Here is a 23,808-nt window from a genome sequence, read left to right on the forward strand (position 1 = left end):
TTAGTTCTTTTAAAAAATGCACGCAGGAATGGTGATTCAATGAACAGGCACCGATTTCCACTGACTTCAGAGGGATTTACTCCAATGCCAGTCCATGCAAGAACTCTGTTGTGGACCACCAACCAAGAGCGATTTTGAGGAAATGCAAGTGATAATACATTTTAAAGAAATGAAATTGGAAATAATATATCAAACTAGATCCAGGTTCAGCCTTACAGTCTCCAAAGAATTAAAGTGGGTCTGGAAAAATGTATTGCCCTCATCCCCTTCTCCAGGCAAAAGAATTCAGACTGAAAACATCAAAGACGTACATAATGGATACGAGGGTGCAGTTTACGACCATTCTGAGTTTAACATTATTTATATGACTTAAGCGTAGCATTCTAAAGAAAAAAAAATACAACCACATTAAAATAACTGCCCCAAAAAATGTCAAATATTATACTGAAACTAAGGGGGACACTATTCTTGATGTGCCTGTTGGCTTTAGCTGAAGTTAGGGTTTTAAGTGTCTTACTTGATCAGTCAGAAAGGTTGTATTTTGCATAGGTTCTTTAGTGGATTAGGTTGTAAAACCTGAACAGTTTAATCACGTGGTATATACCCTAGGTTAATATCCGAACCCGCTTATTATCACGTTTTTTTTAAAACCACTTGCCACTCACCATAGGTTTCTATGTTAAATTAACTCTTTTAATATCACCAGGAACCCTGCTTAATATCCCCTCAACACCCACCAGGCAACATTGCATGACTTTTTAAAAACAATACGTTTTTCAACCGATGTTCTCTTTTCACAATCAAAACATTTAAGGTAGGATCTTTTGTACTGTTTTATATGGTAAAGTACACTATGTTGCAGCGTTACCAAGCCAACCACACACATTGGTTTTAAATGTGTTTAACGTTAGTATAAGCTAATCATTTTCACTAACAACAGCTAGCTAAGAAATTGAAAGAATCAGTAACTAACGTTAACGTTAAATAGCTGGCTTTGTTGTTCCTGATTTTAATTAGATTGTACACATAGCGTTGTTTGAGTTGTTAGCTACAGTAATTATGTTACGTTACAGCAATAAACTTAAGCTTATGGTGCGGTAAGTGTTTTAGTGGACTGGTTTCCCCCTGCACTGATATAATGCTAGCTAATTAAAGTATGCAGCAATTGTTCGCGTTTGTTTGAGCTTTCTAGACAAATAATGAATTTCTGCTATTGTTTAATTAAAGTAAACATTCTTTAGAAAAACCTATTTGATGTTATAGTACTGTAATATTAGTACAATATTGCAATAATAGACGTACGGATATGGATTATATTCAGTTTTCTTTGTTTATATGTAAAACGGTTGAATATGGAGTGCTTAAATGCCCTTTACTTTCTACTGCGTGGTGGCGCAATAGGATAACATGAGACCCTGTTTATATCCCAACCCGCATAATATCCCTAAATAACTTTGCACGGTAATGGGGATATTAAGCGGGTTACACTGTATTTTCTTTTAATTGTCTTCTTTCTTAATTTTCAGCCAATTTGAGACTACAGCTCAGCTAGACAATCTGGTGTTCAGACATCTATAGCTTCAAACTCATGCTTGAAAATTGGCTTAAGATAGCAAAGCATCCAGATGCAAGCCAGCTGGGCTATTGAATCCAGCAGGTTGTCATACAAGAGACCTGGAAAACCAAATGCTGCAAATACACAAACAAAAAGATAATCTGTACTTTATCTTTAATCTTCATCTTTTTTAAAATGAGAAGTTAGGCATTTCCCTTCAGTGGGATTTAAGATTAACATAAAAAACCTAGGAGAAGCAGGAATGGGGGACCTGCAAGTTTACTCATAGTTCTGCCTGCTAATACCTGCTTAATGTAGTGTTGGATTATCTGGGACAGGACATAATCCCATTTTCTACTACTATTTCCATAGACAGTGACACACCGCTAAAGAAGATGACCTGAAATACACATTCTCATAATATCAGCTACTGTATCGAGAAGCATGTTATTAAGTGTTATCGATGGAGATTTTAAAGAGGGTTTCAGGTGAGACCGTGTAATACTGTTTTCCTTTAATAGTGATATAAAAGTTAATTTACTTTAAGAATATCAAAGATGTTAACATCTTCATACAAAAAGCCATTCACTACTCTAGACATCTTTTTAAAATGTTGATTCTGACATGCAGGGAAAAGTAAAAATATTAAAAACAAATGAAATGTTTTTTCCACTGTTTTCCTTTAAACAACAAAAAACACATCCAAATGGAGTGCTGTGCCAAAATTGACTGGTGTAGAAGAGTTTTAGTCTGGTCAGGTCCAGATTATATTATCAGTACAATATCCAATATCTACTATTATTATTTTATTTCATAGCATTTTAGTATTGCATTTGCCATACCACTAAATTTCCACTGTGTTGTTTTTGTAAAAAAAAATGACAAAGCATTAACAAAACAAAGCTAAACCTTTCCAGGAGTTATTTTGTGTTGGCATCTGGTTTGAGTAACAAACACGCAAAGCTTGACGAGGAGCCCAGAATGCTAGCCAAAATGCCGGGAAAAATTGGAAAGGTTAGTGAAAAATAAGCTCATTTGAAACCAGCAAGGCCTACAAAACCAACCCAGCCTCTGAAGGGTACACTGTAGCTTGGGTTAAAGAGTTTTGCTGGAAGCCTTCCAAAACTAACAAGACATTACACTTTAAATATTATTATGCTGTCTATCCAGATATGTTTAGGACAGATATCTCTGCCCCTGTGAAAACACAATTTTCAGGATTCGAACTCCAGCTGCACAGCCTGGTACAAACTGAACACCTGGTTAGTTCCGAAAAATCAATTTTACTTCAGTCTTAATCAATTAAATAAACACCTCCTCCTGTCCACACAGAGGTGGTGTATTCACTCTTTCCTCTGGGAAAATGCATGAAAGCTGCAGCACATGGCAGGTGGGGTGTCTAGTGAAGTTGTGATCATGCTATCATTGCTGAAAAACAAGGCTGATAAATTCATAGCAGGTATTTGTATATTACATTAAAAAACAAACTATGTCAAAATTCATTTAGCCCATGCAGTGGCTCCTGATTTCATTGGTCTACAGTATGCATTTCAAATCAATTTTTTTGCTTTCATTCATGTGGGAACTTGTTTTGTGGGCCCTGAAAATTGCCCAAAAAATAACCTTTCAGAGAAGCATAAAATAAGTTGTTTTCAAAAACAAGGAGCAATGCATTAAAACATACACATTTAGCCACAGTCACTGGCATTCATGTTTGGAAACCATTGTTGGCTAAATATGAATAAAGTGAATCAGTCATTTAAAAAAAAATACAAAGCCACTATCTACACAAGGCTTGATGAAAGACAAAAAATAATATATATAATGGAAAAAGTGTCATGTACTGTACTACAAAAGCCTAGGCTAACAAATAAATGGTTATTGGTAGGCTCAGTGATGGTAACAGGGATTTGAAAAAGCCATCCTGAAACTTTATACCCTTCTCTTCACCATCTGTTTAATCAAACCCTAGAGCCTGTAAGGTAGATTACTCTTCCACTTCTTTATTTTGCTTTTTTTTTATTACAGCGGAATATATAGCCTTACCCGAAACAACAGTTATGATTGGTATGGAACTTTTCCATTTTCAGCTGAACAGGGCTTTCATTGTGATCATGCAGGGAGTTATAGTTAGATAAAAATTGAATAAATGTGGTCTAAATTATATCAATGAAACCTGACTGTCTTCCAGTACAGGGCCCAGTGGGTTCAAATTTATTTAGGCTGAATGTATGCCAAGTGTTTTCTTGTGGTCTAAAGGATACCCTAGCCCAACCGTTGTCTGATGCTGCTGTATTATCTCTGGGGATAGACAGCTGACCCTTGTGTCTTCCAGCTCTGCAGAAGGTCTGACAGCTGGCTACTGCACCTTAGTACTGCAATACCTTGGCCCAGTCCTATATTTTGCTGGCTGAGTGGGTATATATAAATCCCTGACTTAAACACAGCTGGGTGATTTGAGGAGACATAAATGAAGTGGTGTTTGTGCCTCAGTTAGAAGGGCTACAAATGGGGACTTGCCCTCCACATAATTAATCTAAAGACAACCTTTGTGCCCAGATCTGTATCCTCTTCCATTAAGCCCACAGTTGCCATCACAGTTGTCCAACCAGAAACACCTAAAGTAAATTTCAAAAAAGCATGGGATGAAAACAGTAGGCTGGGTGTTTTGGAGCAGGATATATTAGATTAGTTGGGACTTAGCATTTCAATCTCCCCTGCCACGTTTGAGGCCTATAAATGGGCATAGCTGAGATCCTGAAGCCAACCAGTTCTTGTATTAAGCACTTTGCATCCTTCTCTTGGTGCCATTCCACCACAAAATTGGATACAAGCAGAACACACCTGGCAAGGAAATATAACTATACTGTGTAGGTAACTAAAATGTTGACATTATTAATACCAATGTTCACGTTAATCTTCACCTTTATTTTGAGTCGTTCTATACAGTACACAATTCCATTTACAACATGAAACTTAGATACCCTGTCATTCTGGTGCAAACAGACTGCAAACCAAATGAAAAAGTAACTGAGTGAGTTTGCAGGCCTGCAGACCTCTGTGAATTGGGCCTTAGCTCTGAACTCCTCAACGTCACTGCTAAATGCCTTCTGTCAGATGAAATAACAGAGATTTCTTTTCAGCATGTTGGCCGGTTGCCAGAGGGGTCAGTCATTCAGGAAATGGTCAGAGTGCAGGCTGTAGAAAAAAAACTATGCCTGCTGAAGTGTTGTAACATAGTTGTATAACAGTGTACCCTCTGATGTCAGAAAATTGGAACAGAGCCTCTGCCTGGTCCAGATCCCACGCTTATGCCACTAAATATCACACTTTTCATGTTTCTGGAGCTCTTTAGATGAGTCCATAGCCAGCTATTACATTTTTAACCATCATGACGTTCAACCTCCATACATTTCTATTCAAATCTTTTTACATTTAATTAAAATGTCTTACATAAGCAAAGTGGAAAGTGCATCCGTCAACTATATCAGCCCTCTGCAGTGTCGACTAAGAACCTCTAGAACTGAACGGGCATTAACTGCATTAGCTAAGGCCAAGATGCAATGGAATACCCCTAATTAATTAGTAAGGAATTAGACAACAATGTATTTTCATAATAAGCCCATGCGGTATGTTTGCAAATGTGTATAGAGTATGCCAATATTTTTCATGTGTCATTGTTATCTTTTACCAACAGCCTTGAAACTTGGTATATGTATTTGATATGTAGAAGACCATGATATTGATATAATAAAGCCATCTGGAATGTCTTTGTATCAGATGTATCACATGGCTTGTATCACATGGACATTACATCACACTAACATTAGCTATACTATTACATTTTTCTTATTAACTATACGTTATTGAAAAAAAAAAGAGTATAGGCAGCTGTTAAGATAGTAGCTGATATTCACCGCACTCAGAGCGGCCAGAAAACCCACAAGTGGCCTTGCCGGCTGCTCAGACTCTCGTGGGGTGGGTACCAGTTTGTGTAATACAGTACCCTATATGACTTTCTGTATATAGCTAGAAAACTTAGGTCTGACATGGCATAACAAAAGTTTCACTTGCTGTTTTTAATCAAAAAAAGATATGGATGGGGCCAGCAATTTAAAAATCATGTACAGATGCATATACACTGGCATCTGGTTGTAAAGTTGTAAGCCAATCTCTTTGAGCCTTGTACCTTTAATATACAGAACATTGTGCCGTTCATAATGAACCAGCAAGGAATTTGGAAAATTCCAAATTGGACCCTCAATAAAACTGACAAACACACAATTGCAGCAAGCTCTCCAAGCAGACTTTCATAAGCGGCCAGTCAAGCACTATTGTTATTTTTCAGAAAATGGCACTCCCTCCTATTATTTCTTCTCATGGCACCAAGTCAGAGAAGACAAAATATTGCATGCAAAAACTAAATAGCTAGCAAACAGCCCTTAAGTTAGCTATTTAAATTGCAAACTGGATTGCAAACTTAAAAAAGGGACCAGCTGGCCTGTAAGCACTAGCAGACGGAAGGTGAAGTTGCTGCCTAGCTGATAAGGGAAGCACATGCAAAGCAAACTCTCTGTACACAATGTAAAGGACTTGGCAGAATTTACCAAATTCAGACAGACATGTAAAACAAAGGACTGCAACCCCTCCTCTTCAAAACCAAACCCTTAGCAGACAATATGAAATTGATAATAATATTAATAATAATAATACTAATAATAATAATAAGAAGAAGAAGAAGAAGAAGAAGAAGAAGAAGAAGAAGAAGAAGAAGAAGAAGAAGAAGAAGAAAAAATACTCTGGATATCTTTATCTTATCAATAAGAATTTTAAGCTACAAAGAAACATTACAAAAATATACTTTACAGTTTAGAAACCAACAGTATTGAGTCACTGGTCTTATGCAATATTATACCTATGACAGTACGGTTTTTGTTGTTGTTTTGTGTAATAGTCATGTATCTTAATACATTTATGTCAATAAGCAAGTGAAAGAGTTAAATTATACTGAATCAGGTAATATCTTGACCAGCTAGGATTGCAATTTTATGTTACGCATCCTTTTCTTACACTTGAACACTGTAAGCAAGCAGATTGTTAGCTCTCCACCGGGAACCAGTAAAAAACTGACAGCTGCAGGGAAAAGTTTGTTTTTAATTTAAAAGCCTTCCCAAAGTACAGTTTTTCCAAAAATAGTCAACGCTGTGCAAGAGGGCTGGCTACGCTAATGAAGACCAGATGCCTACCTTCACTGGTAGCTGCATTCTTTCGGGCTTTGGTGGGTGTGTGATCTGTACTTGAACTCACGTCGGATGAGATGCTTGAACTGCCTTTGCCTAAACAACAGAGCAGATCAGAAAACGGCATCAGAACAATTAGCATGGAAAGAAAAATCAGTCACCAACATCAGACCTTTAATAATGATCTTGAACCCCGTGCAAGTGAAAAAACAGGTACCCACAGACTTACTGTCACGCATTCTAAAATAGCTGCCATCATTGTGCATTCTTTTACTTTGAACTTGTTGGAGTTCCAGCAGACATCCAGCAAGTATAAGAGTAGATGCAGAATGACTGAAGGTGGTGCTGGGGGGGGGGGGGGGGGGGGGGCATTAGTTACCAATTTGATCCCAGTTAGACACTTAGATGGGTAATTGTATGTAAAATAATGTGATATCTGTATAATGTGAAATAATGTATAATGTGATATCTTGTAACAATTGTAAGTCGCCCTGGATAAGGGCGTCTGCTAAGAAATAAATAATAATAATAATAATAATAGATGACTCAATATTTTGGTAATCTGACGTTTTTCAATATGTAAACAGTTGTATAGAGCAAGCTGTCTCAAAGTACCCAAAATGTTCTCAATTTACTCAGCAGACAGAATGATGGGACGGTAATTTAATGCCCATTTTAATCGACAACATTCAATATGGTCACAATTGCCAAAATCATTTTCTTGGGGGTAGAGTAAAGAAGAAATCTAAATAGAACAACACTGCATACCAGATGACATGTCACACATATTGGTTAGAAGCCATGATGATGATTTACTGCCCTGTAAGCAATGCATATCCCTTCTGACATATGTCTTTCTAGGAATATGTTTCATTAACTGATTAACCTTCCCATCCCAGCAGGGGGGGGGGGGGGGGGGGGGCAATCAAGGACAATCAAGCCCAACATTTAGTTTTGTTAGGATGCAGCTCCTTCTCTAGAATCACAAACTCTATCCATACAGTTCCTCTCTTCATTTTCCTATGACTAGCTAATGTAATATATACAGGAATCACCAGTCCTATACAGTATGATTATTTTACTTCACCTAATGTACATATCATATATATATATATTGTGAGATAGGGGGTTGTGAGAGACAGTAGGGAGGGGGTTAAAACCTCCCTGCGAGAGAAACATGTGCGGAATGCACCTTTTTGTTTGATTGTTTCTGCTTTTTCAGTTAATCAGTTTTGTTAATTGTCTTATTGTTTTGTTTAATTGTTTTATTATTGAATTATCCCCTGCACCCGGGTAGTAATTAATAATGTGAACCAGGTGCGGGGTATTTAAGAGGAATACTCAGTTTACTCGGGGCTGCTGAGTAGAAGGAGGCAGAAGGAAGGTGCTCTGCTTCCGAACAGTCCTGAGAGTAAGTGCTTTGTAAAGAGTGTTAGTGTTGGTTTTGTGTGTCAGGTAAACGGCTTAGCCGTCCTGCAAGTGAGTCAGGGAAATACCTGTTCAGTAAGCGCTCCAAATGGAGTTAGGTGTTTGTTTGTATTTTGTTTATTTTGTATTTGTTTTATTTTTGTGTTTATTAAAAATAATAGCGCGACAGCGCTGAAAACTCCATTTCTGTGTTTTTGGGTCGTATTTTTAAAGGGGCACGAACCCGAGTGAGTGCAGCTGGTTCACTATATATATATATATATATATATATATATATATATATATATATATATATATATATATATATATATATTCAGATTTATAAAGCATACTGTATATGTATATTTAATCCACATGTTGTTTAATATCATCTGATCAGCAATAGATAGTTTGATCTTACAACAGCATATACTACTACAGTACTACCAGTATACATTTTTGTAACATCTGTATCAAGAACTTGATCAATAAAGTTAATTTACTGGTCACTGGCAGCTGCAGATAAGATGGTAGCAAGAAGTGAAATATGATCACAGAAGAAGCTTGGTTGTCAAAAATAAAAGTATTTAGCCAGCACTGACTGAGCTACAGCTTTGGGAATTCTTACAATTAAATATTTTCACGATACTTTTCGTGGGAACCTTCCAAAAATAAAGACTGATACTTCGAAGAACATTTGCTAATGAATGTCCTCATTCCATAAACCTAGAGTGCCTTCATTCTATCTGTCACTGGGTTTTTACACCCACTGTATCTGAGCTTCTACAGTTGCATTATTTTAACACACAATATTTAAGTTACAGGAACTTGTGTTGAAGTTACAATAACTGTTGCAGAGTTTTCAATCATTGTCCCTGAAGTATACCAAAATAAGAACAAGTGTATAAATTGAAAATCTGGCAGAGATATCCCTTCTAAAAGTATTACCACATTATTTTTGCACTGTTATTTTGCAGTTTTCCCATGGTTATACTATGCATTTACCAAATTAACCCTGCTTTGTCATCGTTGTTAATATGCTTTACCATGTTTTACCATGCTTTTACCATGGCTTATATACACTTTGTTATGATTTTACTGTGGGAAACTTTTATAAGGGAAGCATCCCGGCAAGGATACTAAAAATTGTTTTATGACACAGATTCTTTTCAGAAAGGACCTACAGTAGTCTAATTTTATTTCCAGTAATTTGGGGTTGTAAATAGCAATCAGTATGAAATGACATGCTTAAGCAGTTCCCTTGAAGACATTTTTTAGCCTGATAAAATGCTGCCACAACTGTTTGTACTTTACTTGTAACGTGTATTCACTGTATCTCATTAATACTTTTCTCAATTAGAATAACTTCAAATAAACTCAAATTAATAGAATACATTTCTTGGCTGAAACCTAAAGGAAACAACAACAGAAAAAGTCTCTCCAGTAAACTGGGCCCTGCACAGTGTCTCTGGGATTCTACTCACTAATAAAAGAGTATTTTAAAAGCCAAGTAAATCTTCTGTCACTTCTTTCTCACAGCAGTGCGCAGTTGACCCTTATCCCTTTCTGCTTTTCATTAGATTGGTTAGAAGTGTGGCAGAATCAACACAGGATGGTGTGTGACTGGACCAATTATATAATAAAGAACCGCACACTCAATGGTACAGGTTTCCTGCTGATTGAGACTTTGATTTGTCTGGTAGATATCCAATTACACACCACCCAGAAACCTGTCATTTAAAAATTACAAGTGAAAAGATTTTGTTTCACTTGGAAGAAGAGATCTAAAGATAAAGTGAACATGTATGTTTTGAATGATGATTTCTATTTGACATCAGGTTCCTAAAATGAAAATGTCTTTGGATATAAGAGTTTAAAACTGACCAAGGACATGCAAATAAAAATATTAAAACCATCACGATTATGTGGAAAATTATGTTGCAAGATTTCGACCAGTGATAGTAAGTAATGTCTACAGGTAAGAGGCAGATAGGTAAGTGATCCTGCTTGAAGTAATTAACATTAGCTGTATTTAAGTAACCTTATAAAGGTGCTGTTGTTTTAATTAGGTGATCTACTGTTTGTGATTAGTACCAAAACAGTACCCCCCCCATCGCTCCTGCTCCCACTACTACTGCACATATCTGTCTAACCTGTCCTGTTATGACTGTCTCTCACATCCCTGTTATTCTGTCCTCTCACTCCCACCCTCTGTCCTCTGTCCGCCGCTGCTCCCCTAACCTCTCTAACCTTATCCCTCTGCCTCTCCCCACCTCCCACTCTCTCCCCTCCAGCACTCTCTCTGGTGCCCTCTGGAACTGTAACTCTTCCGCTAACAAGATTTCATCTCTGCCTTTGCCTCCCACCTCTCTCTCGATTTCCTTGATCTCACTGAAACCTGGCTCTCTCCTGATAACACTGTAACTCCTGCTGCCCTGTCCTCTCTCTACATCCTGTCCCCTACTCCACGTCTCACTGGACAGGGAGGTGGGACTGGTCTTCTCCTCTCTCCCTCCTTGCTCTTTTCTGTCCCCTCTGACCTCTCCTCACTCTCTGTTAACACTGTTGAATTTCACGCTGTCCAACTAACCTCTCCCTGTCAGCTCCTGCTAATTGTACTGTACCCCTGGACCTCTCACTCACTTTCTCGACTATCTCCTCTCCTCCCTCCCCTCTGTCTATCCCAACTGTCCTGTTAGGTGATTTAAATATCCATCTCTCCAATCCCACCCACTCTGCCAGCTTCCTTCCTCCTTCACTCCTTCAACTTCTCTCTCTCTCTCCATCCCCTCCTACCCATAAAGCTGGCAGTCCTCACCTTCTCCAGGGCCTGCCACCCCTCCACCCTTTCTGTCACACCTCTGGACCTCTCTTTCTCTCCCCTCTCTCCCTATTCCACCTACCCCCACTGTTACCTCCCGCCGTAACTGTTACCTCTCCCCCTCTGTACTTGCCTCCACCGCTTTCTATCACCTCCCCCCTTTCGACTCCTTCTCCCAACTCTCTGTAGACTCTGCTACCTCCACCCTCTTCTCCTCCCTCTGTTTCATCACCTCCCAAACTGCCCGCCCCTCCCCTCCCCAACCCTGGGTCTCCTCTATGCTCCGCTTAGCAAGAACCAAACTGCACTCTGCTGAAAAGAAATGGAAGAGAACCAAACTCCCTGCTGCCCTAGACCTCTACCGCTCCCTCCTCTCCTCTACTCAACACTACTATTTCCAATCTATTATCCAATCCTCCACTAACAAACCCCGGAAACTATTCTCTACCTCCTCCTCCCTCCTCTGTCTCCTCTGATGAATTTGTTTCTTTCTTTATCTCTAAAATCTCTGATATCCGCAAACTCTTTAACACCTCTCCCGCCCCCTTACCCCCTCCCGCTTCAACCCCAACACCCTCTGTCTCCCCTACTAGCTCACCCACCTTCTCTCCCTTCTCAGACTCTGACCTCTGACCTCTGGGACCTTCAGGGCCACAAACCCACCATGTGCGCCCTGGACCCCCTCCCTACTCACCTCTTTCAAGCTGCTGCCCCTGCTCTACTTCCCTTCATCTCCCTTCTCAACACCTCTCTCCTCTCTGGCCTTTTTCCCTCTGCCTTCAAACAAGCCTCTATCACCTGTCTCCTCAAAAAAAACCTACCCTCGACCCCACCTCCCTCCAGGACTCCTGTCCTGTCTCCCTCTTACCCTTCCTCTCTAAAAGCCTTGAGCGGGCTGTACACCGCCAGCTCTCTGCTTTCCTGTCCAACCACTCTCTGCTCGACCCTCTCCAATCTGGTTTCCGCTCTGCTCACTCCACTGAAACTGCTCTCCTGTCTGTCACCAACTCACTAAACTCAGCTGCCTCTCTCTCCTCTGTCCTAATTCTCCTCGACCTCTCTGCTGCCTTTGACACTGTCAATCACTCTATTCTCCTATCCTCTCTCACTGACCTGGGAATCTCTGGCACTGCTCTGGCCTGGTTTTCCTCCTACTTTTCCAACCTCACCTCATGTAACCTGGCACGGCTCAACCTCCACACCTCGACTCCATCCATCTTGCCCTCAGTCCTGACTAGTTTCCCAGTCCCTGCCGATGAAAAGTATCCCCATAACATGATGCTGCCACCACCATGCTTCACCGTGGGGATGGTGTTCTCAGGGTGATGAGCAGTGTTGGCTTTGCGCCACACATAGCGTTTTGCGCTCAGGCCAAAAAGTTCAATTTTGGTCTCATCAGACCAGAGAACCTTTTTCCACATGTTTGCTGTGTCTCCCACATGCCTTTTGGCAAATATGTTTTTTTTTTCAGCAATGGCTTTCTTCTCGCCACTCTTCCATAAAGCCCAGCTTTGTGGAGCGTCCGGGTTATAGTTGTCCCATGGACGGTTTCTCCCATCTCAGCTGTGGATCTCTCCAGCTCCTTCAGAGTTACCATTGGCCTCTTGGTTGCTTCTCTGACTAATTCCCTCCTTACCTGGTCACTGAGTTTTGGTGGACGGCCTTCTCTAGGCAGAGTCGCGGTTGTGCCATATTCTTTCCATTTTTTAATAAATGGGATGTTCAAAGTTTGGGATAATTTTATAACCCAACCCTGATTGGTGCTTCTCCAGAACTTTATCCCGGACTTGTTTTGATAGCTCCTTGGTCTTCATGATGCTGTTTGTTTAGATATGCACTCTAACAAACTCTGGGGCCTTCCAGAAACAGGTGTATTTAATCTGAGATCATGTGACACTTTAATTGCACACAGGTGAACTCCATTCAACTAATTATGTGACTTCTGAAGGCAATTGGTTGCACCAGAGCTTATTTAGGGGTGTCACAGCAAAGGGGGTGAATACTTATGCAATCAAGACTTTTCAGTTTTTTATTTGTAAATAATTTTGAAAAATATGTAGATTTTTTTCCCCGCTTCGACATTATGGACTATTTTGTGTAGATCAGTGACAAAAAATCCTAATTAAATCCATTTTAATTCCAGGTTGTAACACTACAAAATGGGGAAAGGTCCAAGGGGGGTGAATACTTATGCAAGGCACTGTATTTCACCTGCACTCGTATCTAACCCTGATGTAACTATCAACACTGTTACCTGCTCTTGAACTGCCCCGATATCAAATCGTACTGTGTTTTGTATTTGCTCTTATTAGGATTGAAGTCATTGTATTTTGTATCTTGCTCTTAATTGTACTGTAATTCTTGATATGTATTTTTTGTATACAACTGTAAGTCGCCCTGGGTAAGGGTGTCTGATAATAAATAAATAATAATAATAATAATAAATGAATGTGTTTTGTTGTAAACCCTACAGCCTGTTCAGTGACACTCTAAATAAAAAATGAATAGCAAGGGATTAGAAATGGAACCGTTTATTGAGACAAATTCATTCTTACTGTCTTTAAAAAGTAATAGATAATTGAATTGGAGTCTTAATCTGAAGAGCATAGTCGTGGATGTGAATTCTAAACCTGCTGACAGTGCAAACTCTGGGAATCTTGCTTTCTTGGCTCTGATTTCTGAGAAACTTCCAATTCCAATTTTCTATAGCCAGACGCTTTTTACACAGAATACCCAAGAAGCCATAATTCATTAGTTTTTTGTTTTTTTTTATTAAAATTAAATAGTCATCATGTACACTTTTCATTTGCTTTTTTCCTTTCCTCATCACAGGACTCCCTAAATTCCGCTGCCTGTTGGGGTTGGAACAGCTGTGGCTTTCCAGGAGCCTCTGCTTTCCTATGTCTGCGTATGGCTCTGTATCAGCTAAACTAGTATTCCTCCACGTTCTCATGAAACATTGCTTTCATTGAATGCACTAACATATTCACTTATTTTTGTCATCATCTCAGCACATAGGACAACAATGCAAAACCATGGCTTCCAAACAGTGTCAATCCATAACCGCAGCCAGGAAAGCATTTTACTGGCTGTCAGCAAAAGGCCTAAATTATCCTATACCTTTCACCTGCAAGATACTGAGGCCAAAAAGACTCTTTCCATTAAAGTAAGATCTATAAATCTACAAAATGTTTCAAATGCTTATTTCTGTTTGTCATCAAGTTCACGTTTTTTTTTATATATAGGACTTTAAAACTGACCAACGACATAAAAAATTAAATAAATAAAAATTATATAATAAAAAATATATATCTTAAAATCATCACGATTATGTGGAAAAGGAGACGCAAGAAGCAGGAACAGTAGGTAATGTGTTTTGTTGTAAACTCTACAGCCTATTCAAGTAACGCTTCAAAATGAATAACGAAAGATGAGGAGTGGATCCACTCACGACTACAAATAATTCCTTCCAGAGTCCTTTAAAATTAATCAATAATTCATTTGGAGTTTTATTTTTAAACATATTTTATTAAATTGACACCATAGTCAGCACACAATGTCTTGTCACGCTGTTTTTATTTCCCAACCTATAATGAGTCAGAAGAACTATGAGTCGAGCTGCGAGTTTACCATTCATTGGCAACCCATTCCTGTTTAATTGCACACATTGGTCAGGGCTTTTCTCAATCCACATTTATTGATACTAAAAATAATACCCCCTGGAAAGTACTCAGCAGTCTAGACTGGGTTCCTGGAGGTAGTGCAAACACTGTGACATCACCCGTGTTTTATTCAAAATAGGTCCCACTGACAGTCTGTTAATTGACTGTCCTGAACACCCCCTGTTGAGGCAGCAGAAAACTTTTGTTAAGGGCTCTTTAGTAAACGTTTTTCTCAATTTTCCAGACATTTTCCAAACGCTCTGTTCTAATCTTGTTCTGACTTTCACACATCCTTCCAGTAATAAAGGTAAAGCTGTCTCCTAGGACCCCTTACAAAGATGTAGAAAGTCTTCCTGGTTAGGTTGTTTGTTACTTAGTTAATTAATTGACCCTGCCTAACCTATATGCCTTCCCAATGATGCCACTTAAGTACTAACCTCCACTGTGAAAATCCAGATGTTTCCCGTATTTAATGACCTGTTCTTGTTTTTAACCAGAACACCACATTGTCTACTTGTTTTATAAAAAGGAACACAGATACAATTGTCAATTTTTGTTATTATGATTTATATTGATACACATTCACAGCGATATATTTTTATTTTTTAGCCAACTGACTTTCCATGTGAAGTAACAATGGTAATTTAAAGGAGCTCTGCACTACAGTCCAAAGGTTTAACAGCCCTAGAATTGCACAGTAATATGGTATATAAATTGGGTGAGAAGATTTGTAAACCAAGCCTCCATAATAGTTGAAAACTGGAAGCAAGATTTGCAGAGCTTCTCCATCATTGAAAGCTATAGCCATGACAATTCAGCTGAGACACATTTTGTAATGTGGGAGAGGTTACGAAGAAAGCAAATCATAAGAGTCCCAACTTTTACACCTGGTCAGACAGTGCATTTACACTTAAAACTCTGACCTGAGCTGGCTTAGGGATGATTAGCTTTAAAGATTTGTATTATTGAAGGCACTCCGCGTGGAGTGCAGGATGCGCCCTATAGTCTGGAGGTCTCCGGGGGAGGGTCCAGAATTGGCCAGGGTGTCCTCGGCTCACCGCGCACCAGCGACCCCTGTAGACTGTGGGCCTGCGCCTGCGGGCCTGCCTGCAAGCGGCCCAGAGCTGTGTGGTCCTCCGACGTTGTAGCTCTGAGGTAGCTGCATGGCGGGCCTGCAGAGTGAAAAGAAGCAGACGGCTGACAACACATGTTTTGGAGTATGCGTGTGTTCGTCTTTGTCTCTCCCGAGTCAGCATGGAGGTTGCAGCGGTGAGCCAGGCTTAAAAATTGGGCATTTCAAATTTGGGAGAAAATGAGGTAAAAAAACACAATTGTCGATTCCAAATAAAAAAAAAAGAAAAACAGGTATGTATTATTTGAGCCACCCTTTTACACTTGAGCAGCACTCTAAAATGCCTTTGAACTTGTATGCCCGCACACAGCCCCTGAACTAATGTGCGTGTACTCAGATGGCATATCTCTTACAGCGACCTCACAATACACAGGATGAAAAGTTAATACAGACATGCATTGTGATTTCCTGAGTTTACAAATTATTGAAATCCTTTTACATTTTATAAGGAACACGGGCCTTATTTGATCAGTAACAAATGTATATTGTATTACAAACTGAGGGCCTAGAAAAAGCCTGGACAATGCTGGAGTAAGAATTTCTATCTGTATAAATCTGTATTAAGTAACCAGTTTATTTCTCCACTTGTGTATATTACATGCATATAAAATGTTTTGTAGTTACTAGCATTTGTACTATCCACCTTAAACCTAAAATAAACAACACACCCATCATATGGTTATTTATTTCTTGCAGCTACTTAAAATGCACTTTATTTTCCCTGTTAGAAAGCTGTTTAAAACTGTTTGTTGTAAATAACTGAATTACAAAACACGTATTTTTTGCAGTCACAGAAATACAATCTACTAAAGTTACCTTATCTTTACATATTACCCTGCAAAAAACATTTTGTATAAAAGGAAGTTTATATTTTGCTTAAAAATATTGTAAATACAGATGGCTCCCGCATGTCTATGCATTAAAGTAGGTTATGTATTAGTTTAACCTTCTTTGATATAAACAACATTAATATAAATACAGTCAATTCTCATTAAATTGACTGTATTTTGGAGCCTTCCCAGGGAAGGAAAATGTGAATAAAACACCCTAATTCAAACAGGTGAGTGTAAAGGATATTGGGAAATGTATTAACTTGCATCCAGATTTATGTACTGTATTTTAGTTCGGTTTGGGGACTACAGATCCTATGATGCATTTTGAGTTTCCATAGTTGAAAAAACGTGCACTTCCTTGCAGACAAAAGTGGGGGTGTTGAAAGGGTTAGATAATGTACCATCGTACAAGAAAAAGAAAGATGTTGCTGCAGATTTCAACATTCCGACACAGTTTGTCAACCATTCTGAAAAAACGGGATACAATAATACAAGTCTATGAAGAGCAAAACTGGATGCAAGTCGTCAGCATTTCCGATTTGCTCAACACCCTGATTTTAAAAATCCCTGTGATCAGAACGGGACATGTAGACTTCAGGTTGCAATGTATACTTTTAAAAATTCACTTACAGCCGTATTCTCAATAAAATGCACAGTAATTTTACATTTATAATACTTTTCATTGTTCTGTAATTTAAATTTACCAAAATTAATATCCTGAATCCTGCCCAGAATAGACGATTAAAAAGATATTCTGGGGGGCTCCCGAGTGGCGCATCCGGTAAAGGCACTCCGCGTGGAGTGCAGGATGCGCACTATAGCCTGGAGGTCGTCGGTTCGAGTCCAGACTATTCCACTGCCGACTGTGGACGGGAGTTCCCAGGGGGCGGTGCACAATTGGCAGAGCGCCGCCCGGGTGGGGAGGGGTCAGGTCAGCCAGAGTGTCCTCGGCTCACTGCACACCAGCGACCCCTGTAGACTGAGAAAAAATAATTGGCGATTCCAAAATTTAAAAAAAAACATAAAAAAGATATTCTGACCACCTGCTATAATCTCTTGGTCCTGTCATGTCCTCGGTTTCAAATAACTGTGTTTATGCATACAGTTCCCAAGGAGGCGGCTGAGTTACACTGACACTGGGGGCGGTTTCTCAAAAGGTGCCTCTGCATGAGCATTCACAATAGAGCTAAAAACAGACCAAAGCCATCCCAGTTACGCTTTCAAGTTGATTTGGTACAATGGCTAAAAGTACTAAAAGCTACTATTTATAGATGGCTAACAGAAAAAGATTAAAAATGTAATTGAAGAGCTTCAGCATTGGTGGTAATCCTATTATTGAAAAGGATAACATCCTGTCATCAACCAGATTAATTTGCCACGTCAAGAAGATGATTAATGACTTGTTTCAATGGGGATGTTATGAATGGGTGTAAAACACAATCTGACATGCCGAGTGACACACTGTAGTGGCAGACGATTGGATGAGACAGAATATATTTTTTGTCTACAGTTTTAAAACTGGGAAAGTCAGGTTTTAATATTCCCTTCGGGGCAGTGGTTAATTTGTAAAGAAAGAGGTGCTGGGGCGCAAGCTCTTTATAGTACCGTTCATCACTAGCCTCTGTGAAGTTGTAAACTTTCACCCACAGTTCTGCTACATTTTTGTCATCCTTGATCTTCCACTGCTGGAAGCTGATGGCTTGTTTGGTCTGTGAGATAGTAATTGATGGACTAAATGCTGACATGGCTTTCCACAGATTAATATTTGCTGAAAGTCTTAATTGTCCAACAAGCTCTCCCAGGTGATCAATAAAACGAACTACTGTGTGGCAAGCGCTGTAACAGGCCAGTTTAAGCTCCAATATCTGGTAGGACCATGGACGAAAAACGCTGTTTGACTGTGCTCATGTGCTGAACAAGGACAGCGTGGTGTGCACGTATTTAACATTTACAGTACCTGCTGGTGCCTTTGCTATTGTCGCCTACCACTGGTTTAATCCAATATATTAGGTTCCTCTCTTGCGCCCACTCTTTACATTACTTTTTGCCGACTTATTTGGAGGCATATTAGAACATAAAATAGCCTTAGCTTCTGATATTTTACAAAGAAAAAAGCAAATGCAGTAATTGGCTATTAACCAGTCTACATTACCATACATAGCTAGAAATGCAGGACCAAATGGATATGATTGGTTGAATATTATTTTGAAGAAACACAACCAGTATTTACTTTCTAGGGGGGATTTCAATTAAGTTATAACACAAAAACAAGCGACTATTTTGAAAACAAACCCCAAAAAACCTTACTTATAATACACAACCTTGGCAACACTGCTTTCCAGTGAGAAAACAAACACAGAAATTGGATTTTGAAACAATAGAAAGTTGAAGGCCACTCTGTGGAAGTGCTGACGTGTGACGTGGCATGAGCAGCAACAGAACAGCACTCTGCTTTCACTCCCACGCACTCAGCTGCCTGGTACCTAGAACAAATGTACCCGGCAGCACACTATTTAACACTCAAGCCTTTAGCGCACCCAAGAACTTGCAGAATTGATAAAACTGTGTCGAGAATTTTAAGAAAATGTTGGTGCATTAAAAACTGAAAATCCTCAATTCTCATACAGCATGCATTTGAGAGCAAAATGTAGTGTGACATTTTTAACTTTCACAACAGGGGGAGCATACTGCCATATCGCCAGAAGACAGAATTACAGTGGAGGCACTTAAATGCATTTCATTTAGTAATGATACATAGATCTGAAATGTGTATTTTGTGTTCCTGTTTCTATCTTATGTTTTTTTCCAGCTTGTGCCTACTAATTCACCAATCCACCAACTCAAGTTTCTACCTATAGTGGCAGGAAAAGGGCTGTGCACTTACGAACCATTCCTTCAGGACAGTATTATTATTATTATTTGTTTATTTAGCAGACGCCTTTATCCAAGGCAACTTACAGAGACTAAGGTGTGTGAACTATGCATCAGATGCAGAGTCACTTACAATTACATCTCACCCGAAAGACAGAGCACAAGGAGGTTAAGTGACTTGCTCAGGGTCACACAATGAGTCAGTGGCTGAGGTGGGATTTGAACCGAGGACTTCATGGCTACAAGCCCTTTCCTTTAACCACTGGACCACACAGCCTCCTAACAAGGAAGAACAACTGACTGGTTTTTCTGTCATACTCCTCTTGTAACATTTAAAAATGATATGTGTCATTATCAAATTATTTTACTCTGGCTACTTCCAAATGGCTTTTCTGTGTATGTTAAAATGTTAGGATTGATGCAAGATACTATGTTAATATTGTAGACTAACCATGGTATAATCATGATCCTACTTTGTCCCATTAATTTCTGCGGCCATGTACCGCGTGAGCCTTCAGCTCTCAAAAAAGGCACCAGCTGCCACTGATATATTTTGTCAAAAATCATAATCCATGTCTTCACACACATTATGGTTGATGCAAACCAGCTTTAAAATGCGCTAAAAATACTGCAGTGGCACCTCGTATGCATGTGCACGTGACATTTCTGATGCTGAATTGGAAAACGTTAAGAAAATAATCCTTCCTAAAGCAAATGTTTAACACAAGTGAGTAACTTCTACAAAATAGCTTTACTTCACTCCAAAACAAATGAGTTGCCACACATCGACAATGGATAACTGTAAAGCATATGACATAGTTTATTCAGATTTCAAGAAAGCTTTTGACAAAGTCCCGCATAAAAGATTAATTCTCAAACTGAACAATGTAGGGATTCAAGGAAATGCATGCACATGGATTAGGGAGTGGTTAACATGTAGAAAACAGAAACTACTGATTAGAGGAGAAACCTCAAAATGGAGCGAGGTAACCAGTGGTGTACCACAGGGATCAGTATTAGGTCCTCTGCTATTCCTAATCTACATTAATGATTTAGATTCTGGTATAGTAAGCAAACTTGTTAAATTTGCAGAAGACACAAAAATAGGAGGAGTAGCAAACACTGTTGCAGCAGCAAAGGTCATTCAAAATGATCTAGACAGCATTCAGAACTGGGCAGACACATGGCAAATGACATTTAATAGAGAAAAGTGTAAGGTACTGAACGCAGGCAATAAAAATGTGCATTATAAATATCACATGGGAGATACTGAAATTGAAGAAGGAATCTATGAAAAAGACCTAGGAGTTTATGTTGACTCAGAAATGTCTTCATCAAGACAATGTGGGGAAGCTATAAAAAAAAGGCCAACAAGATGCTTGGATATATTGTGAAAAGTGTTGAATTTAAATCAAGGGAAGTTTACAATGCAGTAAGACCTCATCTAGAATATTGTGTTCAGTTCTGGTCACCTCGTTACAAAAAGGATATTGCTGCTCTAGAAAAAGTGCAAAGAAGAGCGACCAGAATTATCGTGGGTTTAAAAGGCATGTGGTATGCAGACAGGCTAAAATAACTGAATCTATTCAGTCTTGAACAAAGAAGACTATGCAGTGATCTGATTCAAACATTCAAAATTCTAAAAGGTATTGACAATGTCGACCCAGGGGACTTTTTCGACCTGAAAAAAGAAACAAGGACCAGGGGCCACAAATGGAGATTAGATAAAGGGGCATTCAGAACAGAAAATAGGAAGCACTTTTTTACACAGAGAATTGTGAGGATCTGGAATCAACTCTCCAGTAATGCTGTTGAAGCTGACACCCTGGGATCCTTCAAGAAGCTGCTTGATGAGATTCTGGGATCAATAAGCTACTAACAACCAAATGAGCAAGATAGGCCGAATGGCCTCCTCTCGTTTGTAAACTTTCTTATGTTCTTATAAGCGTGAAACACGCACATTTTCGCATTCATCAGAACCAAACAAATCAAACTTAAACTGTTTGTGAAACCAGTGTGACTATATTCAGCACCTGTTTATCCCCCTTATATATATATATATATATATATATATATATATATATATATATAAACACGGCTTGGAACAATAACAACCTCTGATTGGTTAAACAGCATCACATGACCATGAGTATATATAGGGTATAGCATGGCTTGCATACTAATGAGCCGCTTCACACTGAATAAATAACTAGGCACCACTACATTTTAAATTCTCCTTACTTCTTTTGTGTCATTTGAAGCTCTGCCCATCATCACAGCTTGTGCTCAGTCCTCTAGTTTCTTGTGAGATGGCACTTTCGATGCAGAAATTCACAATAAACTAACATGTGCAATTTATTTTTAATAAGCGAACAATAAATTCCATTAAATTAAATTTGGAACTATATTACACTGCTGACGCCTTGGGCCTTATCACCACCCCTGGAGTGGTATATATCATGGGAACCGCACGGCCTGTCATGGATTATACCTTACATATATAGTTTAATTTTGTTTTAAGCATCAATAAAAAAAACAACAATAACTAGTATTATTATCGCTAGTATTATTGCCATCTATTGACAAAGGAATGTGAGTGTAAACACCAGGATTGAAACATGTCATTTTCAAGATGCCCTTGTCATAGAAACCACAAACATAAAATGATATCTTTAAAAATACTACATATACCTTACTATAAACCGTTGTCAATGCTGCCACAATTTATAAAAGTTATGAAAATTCAGATATGGCTCTGTACTTTAAAGGTCTTTGACGACAGGAACAACATATGGAGGCAGTAAAGCTGTTACATCTTAAATAGCTTACTAGTACTGCACGAAATGTTTATGTTAATTTTTAAATGCATTTAACATAACTAGACTACATGTCTTTAAGAATACCTCCTCCCACCAAAAAAGAGGGAAAAGAACGAACAGCGTGCGCGCGCGCGCACACACACACACAAACAAAAAAAAAAAGATTCCAATCTTAACTAAAGACAGACTCTCCAGAAAGAAGAGTACTCGTCACAAACCAGCAGAGGCTGCCATCGATATGAAAAAAAGTTAAATATCTTGAAAGGTATGAACTTTAATGTATTCGTATATTTTAACAGTCACATATACCATTATTATTATTATTATTATTATTATTATTATTATTATTATTATTATAACAACAATAACAATAATAATTTCATTCTGCATCACTCGATTGTTTTACCATACTTAACGTACCACATGCAGAACTGTCAGATTGCAGAAATTGCAAATACATAAACAAAGAAATACATAAATAAAGAGATTGAGCATTTATAATGCAATGACAAGCTTAGTGTCATATGAGACTATATAGATAGATAGATAGATAGATAGATAGATAGATAGATAGATAGATAGATAGATAGATAGATAGCATTCCTTGAACTAAACGCCATTGACCTGAAGAAACCATTACAGTGCTTAAGTTGAAAGTTGGGTGTGATCGTCATCAGCTGGAAAATGCAAGGCTTAGTTAAGTTAAATGTAAATGTTGGGTAGGGAGAAGCGATACTTACCGTCACTACCATACTGTTTGCCATTATTCGCTCCCATCCTGTTGAATTCATAGTCTATCTACAAAACCGCAACATCCCCAGACATAGCCAAAGAGTCATGGCTCTAAAATAACTGCAAAAACCTCTCTGGGATCTGAGCTGCCGCTTACTCAATCAATCCAGTCCGGGATAGGGATATGGGAAGAAGACTTCCTCGATATACAGTACAATCCACAGGCGAGTTAAGGAGTACAACAATCCCATTGCACATACATCAATCCCATAAGAATGCATGTTCTTCAATCCACAATTCCATTGTGATGCAATGATAATACAACTTCGTGTATCTGTTTCAATAACGTGTCACTTCTTGCTTGAGCAGCTAATCCACCCCTCTCCACTCGCTAATACAATGCAGTTAGACACTTTTTTAGGATGAAGCAGATATTTGTTACAGTGTGGAACCTCCTACCTGTCAATCAGTGGCAGCAGGAAGAAAAGGGCTGGAACTGGATTTAAAGAGATATTGCCCATAAAATCGACCTACTTAAGCTTATTAAAATCCCTGGTGATAAAGCCATTTTTTCCACAATTTATATACATTGAATGTGAACAAGACACCTTTAAATAACAAAAAATGCAAAACGTGTAAAATTAAGAATAAGTCGCATTTTATGACCATGTGTTAATGTATGTCGTTTGGGTCAAGCATTGTACTGTATCGCAGTGGCAGCTGGTGGCCCAAAATG

General features: G+C 38.8%; 1 protein-coding gene across 1 annotated transcript in view; it reads right to left on the minus strand.

Moving 5' to 3' along the window:
- Positions 1 to 23,489, minus strand: part of LOC117399934 (F-box/LRR-repeat protein 7) — a 101,500-nt gene extending 78,011 nt beyond the window's left edge. The window contains exons 1-2 of the mRNA XM_033999392.3: positions 23,081 to 23,489; positions 6,802 to 6,891 (exon numbers count right to left, since the gene is read on the minus strand). Coding sequence (XP_033855283.1) covers positions 6,802 to 6,891; positions 23,081 to 23,117 — 127 coding nt within the window. The 5' untranslated portion in view covers positions 23,118 to 23,489. The remainder of the gene's footprint in view (positions 1 to 6,801; positions 6,892 to 23,080) is intronic.
- Between the last annotated feature and the right edge of the window lie 319 nt (positions 23,490 to 23,808).

This window comes from Acipenser ruthenus, chromosome 4 (genome assembly GCF_902713425.1).
Source record: "Acipenser ruthenus chromosome 4, fAciRut3.2 maternal haplotype, whole genome shotgun sequence".
Lineage (NCBI taxonomy): Eukaryota > Metazoa > Chordata > Actinopteri > Acipenseriformes > Acipenseridae > Acipenser > Acipenser ruthenus.